The sequence below is a fragment of the Melospiza georgiana genome, chromosome 11 (genome assembly GCF_028018845.1).
Source record: "Melospiza georgiana isolate bMelGeo1 chromosome 11, bMelGeo1.pri, whole genome shotgun sequence".
In the NCBI taxonomy this organism is placed as follows: domain Eukaryota; kingdom Metazoa; phylum Chordata; class Aves; order Passeriformes; family Passerellidae; genus Melospiza; species Melospiza georgiana.
In genome coordinates this window covers 4748257-4772633 of record NC_080440.1, presented here as the reverse complement: position 1 = coordinate 4772633, position 24377 = coordinate 4748257, and the positions used below count along the sequence as shown (strand labels likewise).

Sequence of the window (24377 nt, the reverse complement as noted above, 5' to 3'; positions counted from 1 at the left end):
CAACTGACTATTAGAACCTGCCACAGAAAAAGCGAAGCCGAGTGGAAATGCAATTTACTAGAATTAATAAGTTATTTTCTCAACGGTTGTGGAAGTTTCCCTCTGCTGCTTTAATAAGTTTATGTTTGTCTCACAGCCTCCTGCCCAGCCACAGCGCTGTCAGAAACGCCTCTTTACAACTCCGCGTGAACTTTGAAAATAAATACATTTACAAAAACGCGAGAGGAAACAACCCGAGCAGTCTGCCAGGACATTGAGCAATAGGTGCCCGTGAGGGCTGATCCCAGCTGGGATCCTGGCACTGCCCCCTGCGTCCCGCACTCACCTGCCCGCGTGAAAATAAATACATTTACAAAAAGGAGAGAGGAAACAACCCGAGCAGTCTGCCAGGACACTGAGCAATAGGTGCCCGTGGGTGCCGATCCCAGCCGGGATCCCCGGCACAGCTCTGGCTGTTCCCCGCACTCACCTGGCTGCATGAAAATAAATACATTTACACAAACGCGAGAGGAAACGACCCAAGCAGTCTGCTAGGACATTGAGCAATAGGTGCCCGTGGGTGCTCCAGCAGTGATCCCGGCCGGGATCCTGACACAGCCCCGGCTGTTCCCCATGTCCCGCACTCACCTGCCCGCGTGAAAATAAATACATTTACACAAACGCCAAAGGAAACAACCCAGGCAGCGTGTCAGGACACTGAGCAATAGGTGCCCTGGGTGCCGGTCCCAGCCGGACCCCGGCACAGCCCCGGCTGCTCCCGTGCCCCGCACTCACCTGCCCGCAGCCCCGATCCCGATCGCGGCTCCCCGGCCCCGCCGGGCAGTGCCAGGGCTGGCATGGGCAGGGCACAGCCGTGCTGTCTGTCTGTCTGTCCGTCCGTCCCGCCGCTGTGCTGCGGCAGCCTCGCCTCCCAGTGCTGACACACGCCTGACATCACCGCCCACCCGCGCCGCGCCGCCCACACCCCGCTGCTCCCCAGATCCAGGGAGAAAAACCCAACAGCGAGCGAACAACGAGGACTCCAGCGAGGGGCTGCACCCCTGGGAGCCCTCCCCAGGTTCCTGTGAGCCCCAGGGCCGTGGGGGCTGCCCGGGGTCCCCGCGGAGCCGCGTCCTGCCCCGCCAGCCCTGACTCACACCCGGGGCAGCAGCAGGTTCGACCAGCAGCATCATCCCGGCCGCCGCTCCCACGCCCGTAAAAACCATGGGCGTGCTTCAAACATGACCTCTGCGGGAAAAACTGCCTCTTATCGTGGCGGGGGATGATTCCCCGTCCCCTTTTTATCACTTCCTTTGGGGTTTTCCCCCCTCTCCGGATGCGCTCGGCGTTCCAAAGGGTTGCGGGAAAACGGAGCACCTGTCCCAAGGTGAGGAGGGGCGCGTTTGGCAGCAGGGCAAAATGCAGCAGCCCCAGCCCCTGGAGCAGCCTCCTGCCTGGCAGAGGGACGGACAGAGGGACACGGGGGTCTGTGCTAATCTGACACCAGGATCACTTCCAGTGCCGAGGAAAAAAAAAAAAAAAAAAAAAAAAGCGTTTGCATTTTTAAGAAAACCTGCATGGAACTGCCTCAGGATGTGGGCAGAGCTTTGCTCCATTTCCTCCCCACCCTGTGAGATCCATCCCAGCCCAAAAGGAGCTGACGGGCGCCCCAAGCATCCACTGCTGGGTACATTCAGCACAAAGACATCTCTGCCTCCTTGCACTAAGTCTGGGATAACCCCCCTCTGCTGCTCCCATCACATCCCACAGATGGGAATTGTACCCAAGACACATCTTTGCTCTTGAGGACTGAAAAAGTGCCCTGTCCTCAGACTATCTCACTTAAGAACTAAGCTCCTTAGCTATCACCTCATCTGACAAACCCTCCTAACTCAGGTCCTTGTAAAAAAAGGCTGGTGATTAAATGAACGGCTTCAGAGTAAGTTGTGAGCCAGTAATATTTACACAGATACAAATAAAATAATCCTGAATGAAAGTATTACACTTTCCTGCCTAGCACACTTAGATTCATGAAAGGCAAGAGGGGAAAAAACGGACTCAGTACAAATAAGGACAAAGCAATAAAGTAATAAACTTTCTTCAACTGAAATTTTTCTACCTCGTGGTCAAAAGGCAACACTCAGGAAACTGTCAGTGCTCCAGAGATATCCTGCTCCCTTCATATACTCTCTACCCTGTACAGACATGTTCCTAAATGATTCCTAATTTCAATCTTACCTAAACTAAATGCATATTTGAAGACAAAAGAGTGGTAAAAAAAAATCTGGAAATCTGGAACTGGTTTTTGAGGGCTGGAAGAACAATTAGGAATAATTAAAATGTTTTTGTGGAAGTTTTGCAATGTATGTTCCCTTTAACCAGATGATTAAGTCCACCTGAGCTAATTAATGTTTTCTTAATAGCCTTCCCATCCATGTAGGTTGTCAGATCCTTAAATGCTCCTGAAAACTACTGAGCATCCCGAGGGCTGCCTGTCTGACTCTTGAGTAAAACTTGGCCTGGTCAAGGCTGTTTTTCTGATTTTATTTTTTTTTTGGTAGAAGGCAGAGGTGCAGCTCTGATCACATCTCATTACCCAGGCACCTCTGTGCACCAGCCAGACTCCTACCACGCACCCAGCTGCTGCTTCCCCAGCCCACGAGTTTAGGCTTCCCTGTATTTCTGCTGGGATTCAATTGCAGATACCAGGGAGCACTGAACAAAAAGGAATCACCGTCCTTCCTGCACAAAAAGAACCACAATAGTTAAGGCAGCCCAAGGAGACATGGATAAGTGCTGAAACACCTTAAAAGCTGCAGCTGGTTTTTCACCTGGCTGATCTGGTATTCAGTTTTGAATAAAATGCAGGTTTGTCCTGGCCTGACAGCAGGAGCAAACTGGCTCAGAAAAACGGCCCTGTCAGGATTGCAGGAGCTGCCAGAGACCCTGCCCAAGGAGCTGCTCAGGCTCCTGGCTCAGTATGGCTGTGAGCCTGTTTAAAAAACAATATTTTAGTATTTTTTTACAAGGTTTCTTTTTGCACCGAGGTGTAAATGTGGAGAGCAGCTCAGTGCAGGGGCTGTGTGGCCACAAGCTGCTGCACCAGCCCACTGTGCCAGAACTGTTCCCAAGGTTAGTGACAAATTCTGACCAAGAGCTAAATGACCCAAATCTCAGGTTTTCCACCCACAGGGTCTTAGGTTAAGGTCAGCATGAAGTGCAAGCCGTGGCACAGTGTTTGCAGCAGCCTTTCCCTCAGGAAGCACTTCCAAAGCACCTCGTGGTACGTGCAGTGCCCAGCAAGCAGCACCTCAGGAACTGGCTGGGAACAGCAATCTGCAGACAAATCTGGCAATTCAGAGCAAGGAAACATAAAAAGATTTCTGCCCACAGGAATGCACCCCACCCGAGGAGGGAAATTACCACCCTGGCAGCACAGGCTGTGCTTCAGCCCCTCCGCTGCTCTCAGCTGCCTGGCACCCTGCCTTCAGCTGGAACCCTGGGTCCCACTGCTGCTCTGCCTGCCCGTGGAAAGAGGCACCTGAGGAGCTGGCAGCAGAGCCAGACTGCCCCACCTGCAGCAACTTCTGAGGGAAGGAGGCAGACACAGCTCCCACCTGTGCCAGCGCAACCCGGCAGAGCTCACCTGCAGGCGTCCTTCATCCCTTAAATATTAAACCAGTCCTCTAAAAGCCTTTTCAGTCATGTATCTTTCTAATACCTTATGATGCTTTTGTGCCTGGTCCTCACTAGCACTGGCCTCGTAAGACTGAGAGATGTCTCAACATCAAAATACCCCCAAACATTTGTGTTTTGCAGCAGGTGACGTTCAAGCAACTTTCTGCACATCTGGAAAGATCTGAATTTCAGAGCAGCCTCATAAAACCCCTGTGGTTTTTTTTTTTTTAAGTAATTATGTGAGCTTAGTATCTTCTATCTAAATCAATGGCTTGGTGAGAAATAAACACCATAAAAGAAATCTCTGCCTAATTAGAGCTGCCTGCTGAGAAGGCTGTTCCAATGCTGCTGTGTTCTGAACTATTCAGCAAAGCAGGACAGCAAATTTACATGAAGTAAATGTTCTGCAAGGGAAAATTTTCAGCATCAACTCTTAGCATATGTTGATTTAAGAAAGAAGTATCATAATACCTCCTCCTCAGAGCTCAGGAACAATGCATCCCAACAAAGAGAAAGTAATGAAAAAGTGTCAGGATGCTTGCAAGGATGAACAAAGAGCTCCTGGACAAACTCAGTCACCAAAAGACCCCCAAAGAGGGTGGGAGAAATAAAGAGAAATTGTCTGAGCAGCCAGGGGTCTGGTTTGGAAAGCTAAAGCCCTGAAAGTATTAAATCCAGCCAGGGATATTGTGAAGGTGATGAGGCACTGGCACAGGATCCCTGGGAGTGTCCAAGGCCAGGCTGGATGGGGCTTGGAGCACCCTGGGACAGTGGAAGGCGTCCCTGCCATGGCAGGGGGGTTGAAATGAGATGATCTTTCAGGTTCTCCAGCCCACACCATCCTGTGACAAACATACCCCATCATTTCAAAACGAGTACATTCTAATAAAAACACTTCTGAAAACACAATGCAGTCAAGACATCAAGCAGCAGAAATTATATTCTTGGACATCTGAAACAATGCCACAGCAAGATTAGTTCTTCTCTTCAGATAACAGAGTTAATTTATCACGAGGGAGTTGCCCACAGAAACACAATGAAGTGGGAGAACAAGTCAGAGAGCCAGCAAGCTGCCTTCTCCAGCCCTCAGAGGATCCTCACATATTGGCTGAACGCAGAATAAACTCCACTCATGCCTTAATACACCCTCCATTGACAAGACTTACATTGTTTATCTCACCAGTGAGAAGAATGGGGTGGAGATAAAGGGAGATCTATTCTGGCTTGAAATGACAAACCAAGTCCTGGGACCTGTTTTATACTTTTCCTAATTGATTCAGAGGATGCTGGGGACAGGATCTTGGCATGCCACCTCACAGCAAGCAGAGGCATTTCTCCAAGCAGGAGGTGACTCTCAATATTAACTGCAACTGAATGAGAATATGTTTGCAAAGCAGCAGGACTGCAGAGCTAATCCCAGGTCTGAGCTCAAATCTGAACAAGGGTTGCCAAATCCAGTCTGTTTTAATGCCCTGTGAGACTTCAGGATGATAATCAAGTGAGCTCAGTATAACCTCCAGCCAGCATGGAGCCACTGCTTTTATCTACAGAGACAATTTTCATCAATGACACAGAAAATAACTCTCCCTTTTCAGTTTGTTACAGAGCTGGAGCCCAGTGCTTCCCTCAGTGCCTCAGCTGGCACTCCTGGGCGATGGGGAACACTTGGGCTTTTCTAGAACCTGCTCCCAAAGCAACACAACCTCCCAGGAGTGACTTGGAGCAACAAAACTCCCTTGTCCAAACCATCTCAGGTCAGCCAGCAGAATATTAATAGCTGGAGCCAAACCTCCCCAGCCAGCCCTGCACAGACAGACACACAGACAGCCAGGGCAGGTTCTCCAGGTCCGGCCCCGAGTCACACACTGGGCTCCCCTCAGCCCTGGCTGATAGGGATCTGGGGATTGCTTCACCCAGGCCTCTCCTGCAAGCTCCTTCCTGTGAGCAGCTCTCAGCCTTGGACTCCATGCACTGGTGTTGATCCAATAACAAAACCTTGGGATAACCACTGCGCTCCAAGGCTCGGATTTAGGTGTCTTGGCCTGAAGACCTACTTGGATGAAGCCAAAGGATTTCACTTTTTTAAGAGGGTGGTTATGTTTCTTTGGATTTAACTGAGCCTCCATTAATGGGTGCAGCTAATGTAGATTTTATTTCTACTATTAATAGTAAAATTTTATTCTAAATATGGATTTGGCTCTTGCAGGATGCCTGTGATTCTGCGGTGGAGCAAACACACCTGAGAGCACTGCAGAAAAGACAGGGAGCAGAATAAATCCCCCTGGTGTGAATCCACTGCAGCACAGGCATCAATTCCTGTTAAAAGCCTCCCATCCAAAATGCTGCAGCTTTCCCACCACAACCAGTGTCAGAGGGGTTTGCACACTCAGAGATCTCCTGTAGCTTTAAAATTCAAGAAGGCCGATTTGGTTTTCATCAGACTTGGACTCAGCCTTTCCATCTTATTATTCTCTATTTATCTATCAGCTGCATGTATATTTAAACATCACCAAAAGGAAAAGCGGAGCACAATGAGGATGCTCTTTCCCAGATGGCTGGGGATAAACACAACAGCAGTTTTGATCCATGGCATAAACAGCTGGATAACACCAGCACACGGCAGTTGTGAGTTTGGATCCATTCCCAAAAAGCAAGGCAAGGAAATTCTGCTAAATCCAGCAAAACTAGCACTGCGGCTCCAAAAGACAGGAATAGTTCACATGCCTATTCCCCTCCTGCCTGCTGCTCCAGAGAGACTCCTGGGAGATTGAGGCAAGCTGTCCATGCTCTTCTCTCTCTGAAATAAATTCTGATACATTCATAAATATGAACAAACAACAACACTGATTAAAAGGAATTTCTACTTGCTGCATCACAGGCAGCTGGGCTGTAGCTACACTGAAATAAGCAGCAGTATCTCAGCATTTTAACTCCAAACTCAAGTCTGGGTGTGGGTGCCCCTTTAGACCTGAAGTCTGCTTTTCCTCCCAAAAGTGATCTGATTCCAGTCACTTACCTAAAGTGCTCTTTGTATTTCAAACTCTGAAACATTTTTCATATAAAGAAACTGTTTGTATATTTACCCACTTATTAAAGGCAACCATGGCTCAGGACAAGCTGTGGCTTACATCATTTTTGTCCCTTTGCACTGACACCAGGAAAATCCTTAAGGACACTACAGCCATATCCATCCCCAGTTTCAATGAGCTTATTGTAATTAAACCTTCCACCTGCATTTAGGCTCCTCTCTCTCCCCTTTAAATCTCTATGATCTGTGGTATAATTATAATTTCAGTGAAGCCAACAACTATTCTTATTTCCATTGTCATGCTTCCACTGCAGAGATGACCTCCGGTTTTTATTTTATTTTTCTAAAGCACAACTCCTGCTGCATTCAAAGGCAACGCCTCGTAACTAACTGTAGCAGGGTGTGACTTGGTATCTGGGCCCTGCTGACCTTAAAAAATTTTCTTAATCTGCCTGGTTGATGTTGTAAACTGAAATCCCACAAGCATAAGAAATGCTTGGCGAAGCAATGCTTTCAGCCAGGCAGGCTCCATTTTCTTGGAGAGCACTGCTGGTCACAGCTGGACATCTTGGCTGCAGAATGAACTTTTCCTGGCTGGAAAATCTTATGGGTGTTGCCTAAAATCAGGGAAGTGCTTAAGGGCAAGAGGACCTCCTTGATGCTCTCCTTTGACATTCAATAGCTTCATCAAGTTGATTTGATTTACAGAGGGTTCCTCCTGTGTCTTTTAGTGCAGGCATGGGAAGAGACACCTGGGATAAAATTCTGTATTTTACTAAACAAAGCAAAGGAAGGACATGAGAGCTCAGCCTTGGACACACAGGTACATAAATACACCAAAAGAAACCAAGTCATAGCCTGCTCTGGAAAAAGACAAGATCAAGTTGGAAGCTTGAAGAGGGGGATTACTCTTTAACAAGGAAGTTTTGTTAAGCTGTGCTTTTTGGCACCAATACACTAAACAATATCACTTTGCAAATGTAAAAATTCCCTGGCAGGGAGCACAGCTTCATGTGAACTCCTGCCCAGATCATTCCTGGGGAGAGAACAGCCAACTCCCAGGTCTCCATCCCGTCATGGCTTAGATGTTTCAGTGAAGACACTCTGGGAAGCAGTGGGTTGGAAAAGGAGAAGAATGAACTCCAGTACTTGGCATTTATTCTCAATTTCCCCTTAGAATTTATGGAAGCACACACTTCAACAAGCCTTCAATTTCACACAGTTCCTCTCGTATTCTGCCTCTATCAGTGGAGCCTTTTATGTTCCATGCACAAAAAAAAAAGCAAACACCTACAAAAGTGAAATGAAAACATTGCCCGAGCACAAGGCCTTGCAGAAACACAACTGCCTCATATTTCTGTAGTTATCCCTGGGGGCTGCCAAAATCCCCATCCTGAGACCACCAAACTCAAGACACACGAGCCAAAGCTCCCAAAGGGAGTTTCCACTATCTAGGAGAGGCAGAGATTTACTGCCTCAGTGCCAGCAGAACTCTCCTTCTGCCTCCAGCCTTTGGTCTTTTGCCCACCACTCTAATAAGCAACAGCTTAAAAGAGTAAATCCTGACATGCAACACCACACCATGTTCCCCCCACAAAAAAAAAAAAAAAAAAAAAATCAGATACAGAAAAAAACTTACTTTTCTGGGCTTAACTTTGTCTTGTAAGTCGTACTGGCCGATTCCTTTGTAACTTATTCCAAGCCACCACGGGATTCCTTGTTTATCCTGAAAAATGGGACGTCTGCGTCAGCCAAGAGCTACTTAAGAATGAGGCAATTCCAGGATTAGAGCCCTTTTCGCTCTGTGACAAGCACAAGTAGGTACAGAGAGCAAGGATTTTTCTGGCAAACAAATTGAGGTGAAGTGGATTGCTGGGGTGAAGGTGGAAACTTTCTCCCAGAGGCACAAACCCAGGTGGTGGCTGAGCAACGTGGGGAGAAAAGCAAGAGTGCTGCTGGAACAACAGGGTGTCACTGCTGGAGGAGTGGCTGTGATGGGGAGGGACGGGGGACAGAGAAAACTGTGGCCAGTGACTGCCAATACCACTAAATTCAGACATGAGCAGCCACAGGAGGAGGCACCAGCACAAAACAGCAGCTTCTCAGGTACCACAGTCATGGCCATGACTCAAAAGCAAGGAGACATCATCTCTGCTGAGCTCTTCTGCACAAAGCACTCTGGCCCCGGCTCTGCTCTACAAGTGGGAATAAATGGTGCATTTCCATCACTCTCCAAAAGTATTTCTCAGCATCTCCCCACTCCAAGCACGCACCACTAATCACCTGCCACTTAGGAGGAGTCCTTTCCACATTCTATTTTTCTAATCTTGATTAATGTCTCTGGGGAAACTATTAGCTGCTTCAAGTCTAGAAGTGATATCCAGTTTAATTAAGATGATAGGAATTTAGCTGCTGATAGGATTACATAAAGGTTTTACAAAGATTCCTTTCTGCTGTCTGGAAACAATTTTTAAAGTACATTGAATGGGGAAAAATTACAGAGGTTGAAAAATGTGGGGTTCCATACTGATAGAAGGGCACTGAATCATGCAACTGCTCCTTTAGGAATGCAATCCCTCATAATAAGCTCAGCAATCACATTATCTGTAGTCAGTTACTGACCTTTACTCCATAGTAATGAACTCCATATGTTGGCAAAGCTTCTACCACTTTCATGTACCTGCAGACAGATTTATAGCACATCAGATTATTTTCTCTGGAGGAAGTAATATCTATTAACATATTTTTTTCACACATACATGCAGGACACGTCATTTATCATCTGCATATTTTGAAGGCCTTAATAGCTGAAGGCCCATATTTTCAGAAAAAAAAACTTAGCATCTTGGCTTGGGGAAAGATGGGGTATTTTGGCCCAGCTAAAGCAAAAGGAAAATTTCTCATACAATAGAAAATTTAATCTTTTATCAGAAGGTCATAGAACTGAAAGCAAAAATTCTGAAGTGAATATGTGAGCCTTTTGGGAAATGTTGGCAGTAAAGACCTGCCTATAATTATTCCATTATGAAGCTCTGGTTACAAAGGACAGGTTCCAAATGAATATGTTTATGCCATTGTACAACTGTTTCATGAGGCAATTCAGAAAACCACTGAACAGACCATTTTTCCCTTGTTTCTACTGAAAAAAAGACCACAAATTACTGAGACAGATTTACAGGCATTGAGGCACGTGAGAAAAACTGCAAGGAGTCTGCACTGTGCAGTCATGGCCATCATCTCAAACATCTCATAACACATCCTACTGCATCTGCTGGTGGGAGGAACACTAAATATTAATGGTAAATGAAAAATAAAATTCCACAGGCTCAGTGGGCAGCTTGGAAGACCTTGATGTTTTGAAAGCCAAATTCTGAACACTTCAGAGTTTCTTACAGGACTTGGGGTCATATGCACCCTTAAGAGTTTGGAGTGAAAATTAATTGATGGCAGGCAAGGTATGGAGAAGAGTCTTCCAATAAAGTAAGATCCAAATAATTTCTTTTGCCTTTGAGGTACCCAAATGACTACACAAATGCTGAACTGCAAGCCTGTGAAATGTGAGACTTCAAATAATTCCACTTTGCAATGTAACTCAATAAAAAGAGAATCTGGCAGATACAAACGACATCATTTGCAGGCAATAATGACCCAAAGAGTCTGCCTTGCCACTTCTCAACCAAAAAAGAACAGGAGAAAAGTAAAAATATCATCTTCACAAATTACCAAGTGTCATACTCACTGAACAATGGCTTGTCCTCTGGTCAGACCTTTAATTTGTGTATAATGCTCAATTACTCTGTCCTCACTGCAAACCAAGCACAAAACCCAGTTTAGAGGCTCAGTGACTTTGTTCATGTGCCGAAGCTCAGCCACCTGCTCAGCACACACAGAAGGGTCCCCCTGCCCATTTCTTGCTCTGGCTTACATTCTGGTTCTTGCAGATTTCTTTCCCACCCTTCATTGGGCAGCGTGGAGCTGCCTGGCTGGTCCCCACCATCACATCCTGCCTTCCAGACTCATTAACAAACCATTTCAGATCAGCCTGTTCTGCTGCAGATGCTGCTGCAGAAGAATGGTGCTAATTGTGGAAATTCATCTTAATGTTCTAAAGGACCCAAACTTCAAAGCCTGGTTAATGCTCCATATGCAAGACAGAAGAAGTTCAACCAGAGCTGTTTTCATTCCTGTCTATTTTCTCCCCCTGACATTTCATAGGTGAAAAAAACCACACATTTGTCAGCAATGACCTTTTTGCATTTTTCCCTGTTACATATTTCAACATCTTTGTTTCGGAGGAATGTGAAATAAAATATGCATTTCTGTGTCAAGACACTTGAAAGCAAAGAAAAACCCAGCAGTATTCATTCAGAGACAAACAAATAATAAGCAAGCATGGTACACTTGAAAATCCATCACGTACACATCAAGCCTAAAAAACCAAAACAAACGAGGAGGTTGAATTTGCACAAAGGGCATAAATTCCAAGGAAACAATATCACTGATTCATCCTAAACGCTGTGTTCCTTCTACAGCAAATTCAAGCCCCAGAACTGGAACTGTCTTTCTCTTTCCAGCCTTTCTAGATTATTTTCTTCCCCTGTCCTGTCCAGAGGAGCTGGGTGGGCAGCTGGCAGCCAGCAAAGGTCACCCACCACAAAGGCTCCACTGTGTGACAGATGAAAACTGAGGTGCTCTCTGCAACCCCAGGCCTGGCTGGAGTTCAGAATTCATCTCCTTCTACTGCAGGGTCCCCACATACTCTGATCCAGCAGTTTCTGACACAGCAAATTTAATTTGAGCAAACTTTCAAGGAGGAATTTCCACCAGATCTTGCATAATTTATAATCTTCTAAAAACTGGAAATGCTTGAACATGAGCAATCAGCTCCATGTCCCGGGCTGAAAACTTTTAGAGGAGTTTGCAGACTGCTTAAAAGTGATCTTCTTGTTATCATTCATAGCAATGATTTACATTTTAAATTAACAGCTCACCAGTAAGCAAGTGATGGATGCTCCTGCAGTGTCTTGGTAGGAAAGACAGGCAGTGTCTTCAAGTCTTTTCTGGCGTTCTCATCACTGAAAAAGCAAAAATGGCCCAGAGTCAGTGCTAGTGAATCAGAGATGGACTCATCAGTTTGGGCAGAAGGAAGGGCTGCATTTGCTGCTCACAAACGTGGAGTGCAGCCCCATGTCAGGCTGTCATAGCAACGTAACTCGAGATGTCCTCTCACATGACAGTGATGGATATGGTGTCATGCTCATTACACACACACGTGATGCTCAGGCCACCACCGTATCAATATTTATTCTGCACACCCTCACTCTATTTGCTGAGTGCAGAATGAGCCCTGAAACAGCTGCAGGAGAGCCCAAAAGTAAGGCTTGCAGTGCTAAGTTTTGCTCTGCCTTCAACAATTTATTTCATGAAGCAGTGTGGTATTTGTTAAATCAGAGAAGTTTAACAGTGATCTGATTCAAAACAAAGGGTTTCAGTTCATACATTTTCAGTGAAAATAGTTCTCCTGGACTGGCATTGTACAGAAAGTTCAAATATTCTGGACTCTAGGCCCAACCTGAAATGACATACAGGGGGGCTGAAGTATGTGAATGCAATTTGTCACAACGAAACCCCGGCAGAATATTTAAAACCTATTTACAGTCATCAGTAAAATGGTTCATATTTTCTCCTCACATGGTCCATTAGTTAATCAGCTGAAACCTGCACGCCCCATCTGGGCAGGATTTCTGCATGCCTTCAGCACCAGCAAGCACCAACACGACTTTTCTATGCAAAGAATGCACCAGCCCCATCCATCAGCATCTGCCTCAACTTTGCCCAGGCTTTCCTTGAAGGTGTTTTTCTACTCCCAGCCTCTCTTGTCATCAGACTGAACTGTCAGAGTTTCCACCAGAGCTACGTCCCCCTTTGCCATGGGCACTGAGGACGGAGCTCTGCACATGGAGCAACCCTCCCTTGCAGGACTCCGTCTCCCAGATGCCACATGGAAAACGCAGAAGATGAAAGGTTTTTTCGTTTTGTTTTTTTTGTTCCTCGGGAGCACAGGCTAATGGCTCTGTGCAAGGCTCTTCCCCAGCCCTGACAATGAGCCTCAGCCCTGAGTAAGGGGGACCACCTCTGGGGACAAGGGAGCACTTCAATCAACAGCCTATTTATTCTTCAGCGTCTTTGATGAGGCTGCCAAGAAGGGGTCAATTAGCACCGAGGAGTGCTGCTTGCTGCTCTCTTCTGCCAGGAATATCCATTTTTCTTTGTGAGCTGGCCAGCACCCAAGCGCCACAAACGGGGACAGCTGGGTAGAAAATCAGGATCTCTCCTTCCAGCGCTCAAATGCAGGCAATGCTCAAACAAAGGCTGAGTTTTATTCACCCCTTGCAGGCCTATTTTGATGGGATCAAAAGGCTGCAGGACATCTTGGCTTGCAAAGGTGGATTACCAGGGGTTTGTAGGGTCACATGGAATTGCAGATGTAGAGCATGCTCTTCTGAGGCCCCAGAAACCAGAGAAAAGAATAAAAAATAATAACCCCCCCCCCCAAAAAACCAACCAAAAAAAAAAAAACCCAGAAAAAACCCCCAAAAACCAACTAAACAAGAAAACCTGAAAAACATACACCAAAAAACCCCACACAAAACCAAAAAACAAATCCACAACCCAAAAACCCCCAAAACAAAAAAGAGCAACAAAAAAAATACAACATGGCCTGAACTCCCTCATAAAGCTAGATGGATGGCTTGGCTCTCCAAGGTCCTGTCCAACTTCAATCATGGATTCACAGGATAATTGATAATTATGATACTTAAACCACAATTTTCCTCCTATTTTTAAACCTGATTTATCTCTGCAATGGCTGCTCCAGCAGGCAGAGTTGGCAGGGAACTACAGTGAAGGAGGAGAGAGGTTTTGGAAGGAAGTACTAACAAAATAGCTAATTTTTGCCAAACAAAAGGGCTGTTTCTGTAAATGTCAATTCTCAGCCCCGTATTCATAATCAGAGGTTTAACGGGTGGTCATTAAACCCTTATTTAGTAACCTGGTTTTAAGGGCTGAGGAAATAAGGAGGCTGATGCTGGGGAGCCAGAGCAGAGCAGGGGACAGCTGACACCCAGCTGTCACCACTACACACGGGTGGAGAGGCCCCAAACTCTCCTTCCCCAACCATCACAGAGCCAGGAGCCTCCCCATCACTGAGAAATGCCACAAATCCTGGCAGCTGCATCTCCCATGCTCTGAAATGCCACCTTCTGCACCATTTGCAGCCTCCAACAGCACTACTTGCATTCCTGTTGGGTTTTTGGGCCCCTCACCTCTCTGTTTGGTTTTTGGGCCTCCTGACTATCTAAATCTGGCTAAGTAGCAACTTTATCCTCATCAATGCCAAAAGGAGGGTGCTAGTTAAGCCCGAGTGATGAGCAGCAGCTCATCAATACGAAAATGTCTACCACTGAATTTAAATTTTGAGGGCCAGCCAGCAGAGCTGGCTCCAAGCAGGGCCTGTGGGCTCTGACCTGGGGCAAGCAGTGATCAAAGGGCTGTCACCACGTCTGTGCCATGCCAGGGGGCACGTCCCTGCAGCACTGACCCAGAACACTGTCAGCAGGCAGAGCCCACGGGGCTGGGACAGCTCACAGCAGAGCTGGGCCTCCTCTCTTCTTCTGCCAACCTACAAACCCATCCAATTTCTCGCAATAACACTGATTTTATGAGGCAAATTTGGCTCCTGGGACTCGTCTTCCTCACAGGACCCAACCTCACACCCTGAGGTTTAGACACCATCCTATCCACAAGCACTGAGGGAAGTCCATCCAAATGGACTTATAAGGGCTGAAACTCTCTCTGAGAAGCAACATGATTTTTTTTTCTCCCTGCATAATTGTAGGATCAAGCATGAAACAATCCTAGAAAAATGTGAAAGACCTGGGAGAGACAGGGCACAGCTCCTTGCAGGCTGGATGCCTTCAGACAGTGCAGGCTGGCACGCAGCAGCCTGGATCTGCTGACTGCACGCCCCAGGATTAGGGATGATTCACGGCTTCAGGGATAATGAAAGCCTCAAATGGTCCTCCCCCTCCTTCCACAGAGTCCATTATCACTTCATCTGCACCAAGCAAGTCTCCCCTTGACCTTCAGGATCACTTTCCCAAGCCCTCTGAGCGCCAGCTGTTCCCCAGAGGTGACAACTCCCGATAGCAGGAGCGGCACTTTGAATGATGGCCTGTTCCTGTTTGGTTTCACAAGGACCACGAGATGATAGAGCAATCCCAGGGCAGACAGCCCCGGCTCCAGATGTCCCACCATCCCCATTATCTGCCAGCCCAACACCCAGGGCTGTATCTGGCACGTCCATGGTGGGTTCCCACCAGGAGGAGGACGTGGAGGTCGGGACAGGGAGGCCCAACTTGCATTTAATCTGACCCCTGCACCAGAGGGGGTTTCTGGACTGGCGGTTTTTGGCATAATTTCAATATATAAACTGCCCAGAGTCAATGGGACTGAACATTTTTTTGGCAAAAGGTTTGTTTATTCCCCAGGAGGAGAATATAGGAAACTCTCAACTCAAGTATTTTTCCACTATGGAGAAGAATTAAACAAAGGCAGCAGACAGACCCTTTCCTTCCTATTCCACCCTCTAAACAGGAGTTTTCTCTCTGGCAGATACAAAGCAGAACTTGAATCAATCTGGGCAATGCAAATGGAAATAATGAAAATCTGCATCAGAGCCTACTCACACTGAACCTCAACTTGCACTCCTGGTACTGCCCATAATTAATTCTCTGTCCCAACATGATCAAACATTGGGCAAGATGCTGTCCCCAGCATGCCCTGCTCGTCAGTGCTAGCTCTATGGAGAGGGAGCTTGACTCTAAAACAACCAGGTAACATGATTAAAAATATTTAATATATTTAAATATTTAATATATTTAATATAAAAATATTTAACCATGTACCATACTATCAACAGGATTTCCCACTTGAAACTCCAGCAGCAAAACAGGACCAATCTCAGGAGCTTCCTACACCCTGCTGATGTTACAGTGAGATTTTTGGCATCTTGCTAAAACCCCCACCAGAAATCCATGAAGGAACCAAGCCAGACCATTGTGGCATGCTCTGCCTAGAGCACATTACTGAAAATTAAAAAAGAGTTACACATTTATGCCCCCAGAAAGTACATCTTGACAGCCTGTAATGGAATGATACAACACTCCCTGCCAGGCAGAGATTTACAGAACTGTGCTAATTAGGACCATTTGTCAATCGGTTTCCCTGCACCCACTGTCAAAAACCAGCTTATGCCCCTTGCTAAAGCAGGTAAGAGCTTAGATGGAGTAAGATGTGGTTAACGAGAGTAACAAAACGTGAAGAGCAAGCAACACACCCAGCAGCAACAGCCATATATTGGACTGCAGCATAGAAGCTTATCAGCCCACAGATTCTTTGTAAATATTAACAACTCGATGAGGACAGGACTTCAGACAACTCTTAACTGACTAAAGCAAGGGCAGGTGTGCCTGAATTGTGTTTATAACACGTTATAAGGTACAAATTTATCACTAGGGAAAGTGCACTGTATAGCAACTTTATTCTTGGAGTTCGTTGACCTCACACAAGTAACTCCCAGGTTCTCCTAAATGTCATTATCTTAAGTTCAGTTAATTCTTGAAATGAATTTTAGGCATAGCACAGGTAGAATTTAGAGTGGCCTTGCCTTTAGGAAATGTCAATCAGCTGTCAGTAACAGCCCTATTTCTTTAGAAGGATCACCAAATTCCTTTGCACCAAATTGTACAAGAACATCCTGCGCTGCTGCCCACACCCCAGCCTAGTTCTAAGTGACGTTCTCAAGTGATCTAGTGACTTTCTCAAGGTCCTAGTGATTTTCTCAAGGTCCTAGTGACTTTCTCAGCTTGGTGCAGACTCAGGGAAACATGACCAAGGTTTCCAAGGTTCTCCCATTCTTTACACTCAAGAGATGAGAACCAGCAACATGGGACCATTCCTTTGTAGCTGGGCTGCTTCAGCAACAGGTGCCTCCTCTGTAGGCTTTGGGTTTGTTGTAAAATAAAGAGCAAGACAACCCCAGGCTGCTCTGCCCTTTGAGGGACCACAAGAAACAGGTGTGAGGAGCAAGCAGTGAGGCAGTGGAGGGGAAAACATGAGCAGGGTTAAAAGTGCAGGAGAGGTGCAGGGAGACACGATGGATTGAGCAGCTTTTGAGTATGCCAGAGCAGCAGGATCTTGGCAGCGGGATTTTGAAATGCGCTCTCCGACAAATCCTCTTTTGTGACAAATGCCAGACGTTTCCCATCATTTCCCAACCTTTCAGTTCATGGTCTGCTGGCCCACTCAAGAAAGTTATTTTTCTATTGAGGGGAGCCCAGGATGTGGAAAGGCCATGAACAAGGGGCTGATGTTGGTACAGGACTGCAGAGCCTGACCTTCCAGAGCCTGGCTGGGGCAGGGTGCAGAGGCTGCACTTGAGCAGCAGATAGCAGCCGCCTGCTCAGAGAGGTATTTGAAGGGGCATTTAAGAGCCCTCCAGCCCCATCTGTGAGAAGGGCCCTGATAAGCAGTGCACAGGGCTTTTTCAACCCCAGCTTGTTGGACATTTAGGCTGTGCTGCGGGTTCCCACCTTGTGCAGCTGCAACAGCTTTGGTTTCACAGCTCAAGGAGGAGCTGCACCAAACACGAAGCATGGCTGGGACTGGATGACCATTCCCCACACTTGGAGCAGAGCCTTGGGCTCCCAGGCCTGACCTTGAGCTCCAGTCCTGTTTCCTGAGCCAAATTTCTCTGCTTCCCAAGCACTGCCCAACTCCTGGGCAGAGCAGCAGCACCTGCTGATCTGCAGGGGTTTGGTGACTCTATACATTGGCTTTTGGAAGATGGGCCAGGGGCACCAAGGAAAATGCAACATTCCTCCCATCAGTTGTGAGCACACACCTCTCCATATGAGGATGTGGCGAGCAGGAACATGAGCTGCTCCCAGAGCCACCTTGCCAGGTGAGACAATGCCACAACTTCCACTTTGCAGACAAGGGTGCCAAGGAAGCAGCTCTTCATGGCTAGAGAAAATCTGTGACCTGCAGCTGCCCTAAATCCTCAGGTCTTCTTTTGCAGCCCTTGATCTGAAACATGAATATTCTGAAGACAAACGCGTTTGGTCCTTGGACCAACCACCTACAATGGGTGGTGGATCCCATCCCACAGACCTGCTATGAAATATCCACATTTAAAGAGCTGCTTGCTCTTTAAACATCACCCTTAGCAGTCCTCCCCTAACAGACCAGACAAAAGCAGCATGGCTCAGCTTTACCTGGGGATTTACTGCCAAGCAAAAATGGATATTCACAGCTGATACAAAGCTTGAAGGACCCAAGCTCTTCCTCACAAATCAGACTGTTATTTCTAACATTCACACTTTCTTCCTGCTCACACAAAGGTCAGCTTAGCCATATTAGCTGTGGGTTTTTAGCGTGTCTGAGTACAGTAGCAAAGTTTAAAGCTTGTTATCACAGCCCGGCTGATACATGGAGATACATGGAACCACAAGAAAAATAAAGTGTCCAAATAATGATAAAGACCTGACAAATCTGAAAAAGCAAAAAAAAAGCTGACGTTGAAAAGCTGTCGCTCCATTTACTCAAAGCACAAAACACACCTCATGTGATAGATCTCAGCCACCATGGGAAGGAAAAGCAAAAGATTTATTTCTGCTTTTCTACAGTGAGGATGTTGTTAGGACTCAGACCAGAGCCCAAACTCCTGCTCACAGCTGAGGGTGCAAGACTGGAAAAAAAAAAATCCCTGTAGGCCTCACAAAGTTTTTCAGCTATTAGACAAAATGGATGTGAAATGTGATTTTTCAGCATGAAATGTTATTTTTACAATAGGAAAGGTCATGTGTTTTAATATTGAATCTGCACTTAAGGGAATCGCTAGGACAAGGAAAATGCATCTTTTACTTATGGCTGTGGATGTCATGATGCTGTCCCACGTGACAGCTTCTCCCCTGCATGGGGGACAAGCTGGGGGATGCTGAATTTCCTTGCACCTTGCTTGCCTCGTCTCTCATCTGTTTTGCAGGCAGAGCACACACAAAAGACCTCTCTAGGTGGCTGGACTGTACCCACTCTAGCTCTGCTCTCTGAGTTAGAAATAATTAAAAAAAAAAAAAAAAAAAGAAAAACCAAAGAAAAGAAAGTACTGTGGAGGGACTATTAAAGAGGACAAAACACAGTAACCCCTTTTCTGCCCCTCTGGAAACTGTGCAAACGTCACACATATGAAATCTAAAAATCACTGTTCCTTACCAAACTGCCATAATTACGTGTGAATATTAAGAATTACATTGCTATATACAAGTAGTAAATCCCCTGAGATCAGGTTATTAAATTACTGCAAACATCCTTTTTTTCCCCTCTTCATCTAATCCTTTTTGCTCATTTCCACCCACAGTGCTTCCACCTAATTAATCTGCTCCATAATAAGCATTCTATACCAATTCCCTGAGAGTCCTCACAGAACTGCTTTAAAATAGGAAATTGTAAAAAACCATTACAATGACATCACTGCAGACTGCATATGCTTTAGTCTGCCTTGAACTGATGAATCTACAAGTAGCACCAGTGGAAAAAAACCCTGTTGCTATGAAAAGTCTACACAAGAAATGGCATCTTAAGTACTTTTTCTTTGTATTTGCACCTGGTTTGCATGAAAAATAAAACTCTAGGAGAAAACAATGTTTTCATTTCATAATTAATTAATTCAATTCAAATTCAGTGTTCAGGGAAATGGAGCTCAGCAGTTCCCTGCCTGGCTCCCCTCAGCACCTGTTCCTCATGGCAGACCTGCACGGGTTCACCAAGGAAAGCAAAATTTTCACCCTGCTAGAGAAAAATTACTGTAGTCTTCAAGCAGCTTTCTTTGAAAAGGGTATAAAATTCAATTAGGCTCTTGGGAAAGTGGGTATCTGATACCTGTCAGCAGGGCGAGCATCATCCTTATATGAAATAGATATGAAACATGACTTTTCCTAAACGTGCCTATTTACTACATTGGTTCATCAGATGCTCCCAAATAAAGCAAAATAAATAATCAACCCCCTCAACTAACAGGCTCTGAGTAAGCAGATATTTGCTCATCTTGCCCTGAATCAGCTGTTTATAGTAAAAGAGGGAGCTGAGGAAAGCACACAGCTGGGTTTGACCTAGAGAGAGTTAATGGTTCAGAGCCAGTGCCTCACCAGGTATTTAAAGAAAAAGCGCAGGGAGTCACAGCTGAAAGGCAAAGCACACAATGAGTCACTTGGCAAACAAGGGCCAGGAGCACAAGGGGCACAAGGCAGCGCCAGGGCTGAGCACTGATTTACAGCCAGGCAGACACAGCCTGCAAAAAGGCTCAGGGTATCAGTGCACGGGCGTTTAAAAAGTGCATTTGCATGGAAAAGAACATCAGAAACTGAACTGCAGTGCTGCTACAGGCACCAGATGGGTGTTCTGAGAGTGAATCCTCTGGTGACCCACCAGCTCTTTTGTAGCAGCCACTGACACAGGTGTGAGGAGATGGCTGGGGCTGAAGCAGGATCCAGACCGCGCTCCGGCCAGATGAGATGGGCCCCGGTAACTCATCCCCAAACTTGTCCTCCTGCTCCAACCCCTGGGCGTGGCCACACCTGGGATTCTGGTCACATAAACCTGGCAAAACTCCCAGAAACAGGCTGGACAAGCCACCTCCAACAGACCTCAGGTGTGTCCTGTTCCTGAGGGTACCTTCCTTAATCTTGGGGTTAGCGGTGGAGTGAGCAGGTGCTCTGCTATCAGGCAATTATTAACTTCTTTCCAACAGCTATTTTCTAGCACTGCCCACGTTATCTTTCCCACATTCTTTTCTACCAAGAGATCTTCCCATTTGCCTGGCAAAATATTCAGCTTCCCAACTGAACACTACCCAAAAATTGCACTCTGACCACTCTTAACTAAGAGCAAATTGTTAATACTTTCTGCACCTAGATCAAGAACTTCACTTTTTTTCCACGCAGGATTTTAAAATTCAGGACTTTCTGAACCAATTACTCCATAGCCTCAGTTGCAGGGCTATCTCTCACCCAAACCTTTCCCTTTTCCAAACTCCTTTATCACCCCCAGAACGATAAACCCCGGTGCCTCGCACATGTCAGCTATCAGGAATTCATTATTTTGTCTGTGTTATGTTATACCAGTCGGGAGTTATCTTTGCAGCCCACAGGCCAGAATCAAAAACGAATGTGTCAGCTATTTAAAGAAAATAGAAGCCCTCCTCCAGCAATTTAATTAACTTCCAGGGAGCAGGGCTGGGTTTCAGTCCTGGAAATTGTACTGGGGAAAATACAGTCCAAGATTACCAGTCAGAAAATAAACTTCTTTTTTTTTTTTCCCCAAGTTGCTTTCCTTATATAGTCCCTGTAGCTAATCTGATTTTGATAAACATTTTTCCAGTGCTAAGACAGCATTTAGGACTTCTCAGTTATAAACTGTCTCTCTCATCGAGCTACAAGGGAAAATAAAAGCATATAATATTTTACAGGATTTTTGAGGGCAGATGCTTAATTTGTAAACTAAATACAGCTAAATTATTTATTTCCCAAGGATGCCAAGCTTTATATGTTGTATATCTACAAGATGAATAATTAACAGACTGCCAAAACATTGTCTCTTTAAAATTCAAAAAGAATTCCTAAAATAAACAGAATATGTATGTTTTCCCCCCAAAACCGAGCCATGCCAGAAGCTGCAATTTGAATCACATTATCTTTCTAAAACCTTTACATAGAGTTTAAAACACAAGATTTTATAAAACCAGGCCTGCAGATTTTTCTGTTTCATTTGCAAACAGGAGAGTGGAGAAACGCAATTAACTCACGCCAAGTTTCAAAACTCCAATCAATGACTAATGCTTGCTTGGGGTTCCTCTTGCAGGAGGAGCTGGGTAAAAAGTGCTGGGAACTCAGCTGAAACGCAGGAGCAGTCAACTGGAAGTCATGCATGAGTCGTGAAAAGCAAACACCAGCCAGTGTTACATCCTTCCTCTTGAGCAAAGCGTGCTCAGGGAGGCAGAGGGGCAGGAATCTGCAGCATATCTCAGCCCTGCAGGACTGTCCTGCAGCCCCTCGTGGGGACAGCAGAGCTGCAGGACTGTCCTGCTCTGCCCAGGGCAGTCCTGACACCATCCCAGTCAGGGGAAGAGGGATAACTCACTGAGCATCCCTGTGACATCCTCTTCATCACACACAGCAGGGAATTATCTTGGCTGGGATCACCAGCTGGGTAAACAGGAAAAGGAAATGGGTACATGGTGGCCTGCTGCCACTTCTGCTCCTCATTCCTCCTGTGTCCCCAAGCCAGTCGTGGCTGCCTTTGAGAATCCAGAGTTCTCCAAACCAGGACATGCTGGGGGTGCAATTTTGAAGCATGTACTTTAGTTTTATAAAGATGTCTTCAAAACTGGGGTTCTCTCAAAGTGGGATTTGGGTGGTTCATCTTACATAAAGTCTCTTCCCAAACTATAAAGATGTCTTCAAAACCAGAGTTCTCTCAAAGTGGGATTTGGGTGGTTCATCTTACATAAAGTCTCTTCCCAAACTATAAAGATGTCTTCAAAACCAGGGTCCTCTCAAAGTGGGATTTGGGTCTACCATCTTACATAAAGTCTCTCCCCAAATAATAAAGCACAAAATCTTTAAGATCTCTTCCAACCCAAACCATTCCATAATTCTGTGAAACCCCTGTCCTGTAAGAGCCCAGCTCAGGACCTTGGGGTTCTGCAAAGCACCTGCAAGGACCAAACCCCAAAGTCCCTGCTACTCCCATGCTGCCAGTTCTACCAGACTGTGAAGCCCCTCCAGAGTGACCTTGGTAGGTGTAGAAATCGAAAGGTTTTTACTTTCTCCAAGCGCCCACGTCTCAGTTTTGCTCACTGAAAAGAAACAGATTTCCAAGGAATGTGCTCACCCACTCAGCATGGGGCAGGGGAGGGTGTTTCCCAGCAGGCTGCTGCTCCTGCCATCAGGGTGTTATCTGGGAATTTGAGCAGAGGATTGGGAAAGAGGCTCCTGTAGAACCACGGGAGAGAAACACAGCAGTGTTCGGGCCCTGGTACGGAGCTGACATCAGGGGAATGCCACATGGTGACCCCACCACAGGATGTGTCCCCATGGAAAAGCTGCCTAGGGGATGTGTGTGAAAAAAAATCAGACAGGAAGAGATCCCCAGCATTGCCTGGACTGGCCCAACCCTCACTTCCACAGAGCTAATCTCCAGGACTTCAGGCAATTCCTGTATTTGCCGGCGTTCATTCAGCACTAATCCAGCACCAGAAAAATCAACCTGCACGTTCTCACGGAGGTGGTGCAAGAGCCACATTCCAAAAGGTGATTCAAAGCAGAATGTCCAAATGACAGCAGGCAGAGAACACTCTAAACTCAAGGCAGTGCACGGGGACACAGTGCGTGCAGCACAGCAAGCTGTGCAGCAGAGGCCAGTCCTTCGGTATCCTCGTTAAGATATGCTGGTAATTAAGGCAGTGCTTTATCAGCACTGGCCCAAAGGACCACTTGTGATATGTGACATGGAATTCCTTCACTCCTGGTGTGCTCACTGGGCCTGGGACAGCTGGCTGTGCTCATTTGCCACGGGGGCATAACATATGTTTAGTTTAACAGAGGGAACAATTGCTGCAGCTATTTCCATGCAACTCTTAGGGGAAGAGCTGCATTTGGAAATCACTCTTGTAGCAGAGTGCTCTTCCCTACAATTTTCTTTAAATACTTCTGAAGGTAACCACGGGCAATCCACTCCTTGCAACATGTCCATGGAAAACAGCCACAGCCACAGTTCCTGGGCTTGTGAAGCCATACTTACAAACCTATTTATGGCAAATGATAAGGAGGCTGTGTTAGGTTTAAACCACATAAGGGAGCTTTTCACCACCAAGGTGGCTTTTAACCCCTGTTCCTGAGAATCAAGAAAATTGTGCCACCAGTTGCTACAGCTTAACAAGTTACTTATTGTGGAGTCAGCAGTGATTTTCTGGTTATCTGTGCCTAACTGAGCTAAACTTAGGGCGTCCCTGTGGAGATCAGGCAAGATAAGGGGTCTTTCTAGAGAAAAACGCAGCATATTGCAGGTGTAAGCAGTACACTGGGGGTCACAGAGCAGGTCTGCAGCATGAACAGGAACAGAAATGGCCTGCACAGCCAGCCCACCCAGCTGACCAACAACACCTTTCTGTCCCTGCAGGTGTGACAGCATGCCAACAAACAGGAGGAGGGGGTTTGATGGACTTCACAGAGCGTGTCCTCTGGCAGAGAACAGACAGCCCTTTGAAGGGAAGGGGTCTGGGGATTGGCACTGGCATTTACTTGACAACTGCCCCCTCGAGGGAAAGCAGAGCCACTCAGGCAGTCAAACGTGACTCGCTCCCTGCATTTGGGTCTGTACTGAGCCCTCTCCAAAGCTCTTGTAGCAAAAGCGTAAAACACACCTCTCCCCACACATGGAAACTCAGCAAGCAGTAAAATATTAACGTGACCAAAGCCAATCTTCTGGATCTCTATTTGCTCAGCGAGCTGTTTCTAATGGAAGGTCTTTCCCCGTGGCTCCAGCAGGTCCAGGTGACCCCACTTGCTCCCCTCTG

At 46.4% G+C, this 24377-nt stretch overlaps 1 protein-coding gene across 1 annotated transcript in view; it reads right to left on the bottom strand.

The window, feature by feature from the left end:
* FRMD4B (FERM domain containing 4B) overlaps positions 1–24377 on the bottom strand; it is a 78717-nt gene that overhangs the window by 15803 nt on the left and 38537 nt on the right. Inside the window, exons 8-11 of the mRNA XM_058031847.1 lie at positions 11677–11760; positions 10425–10490; positions 9308–9365; positions 8325–8411 (exon numbers count right to left, since the gene is read on the bottom strand). Of these exons, the coding sequence (XP_057887830.1) occupies positions 8325–8411; positions 9308–9365; positions 10425–10490; positions 11677–11760 (295 nt within the window). The remainder of the gene's footprint in view (positions 1–8324; positions 8412–9307; positions 9366–10424; positions 10491–11676; positions 11761–24377) is intronic.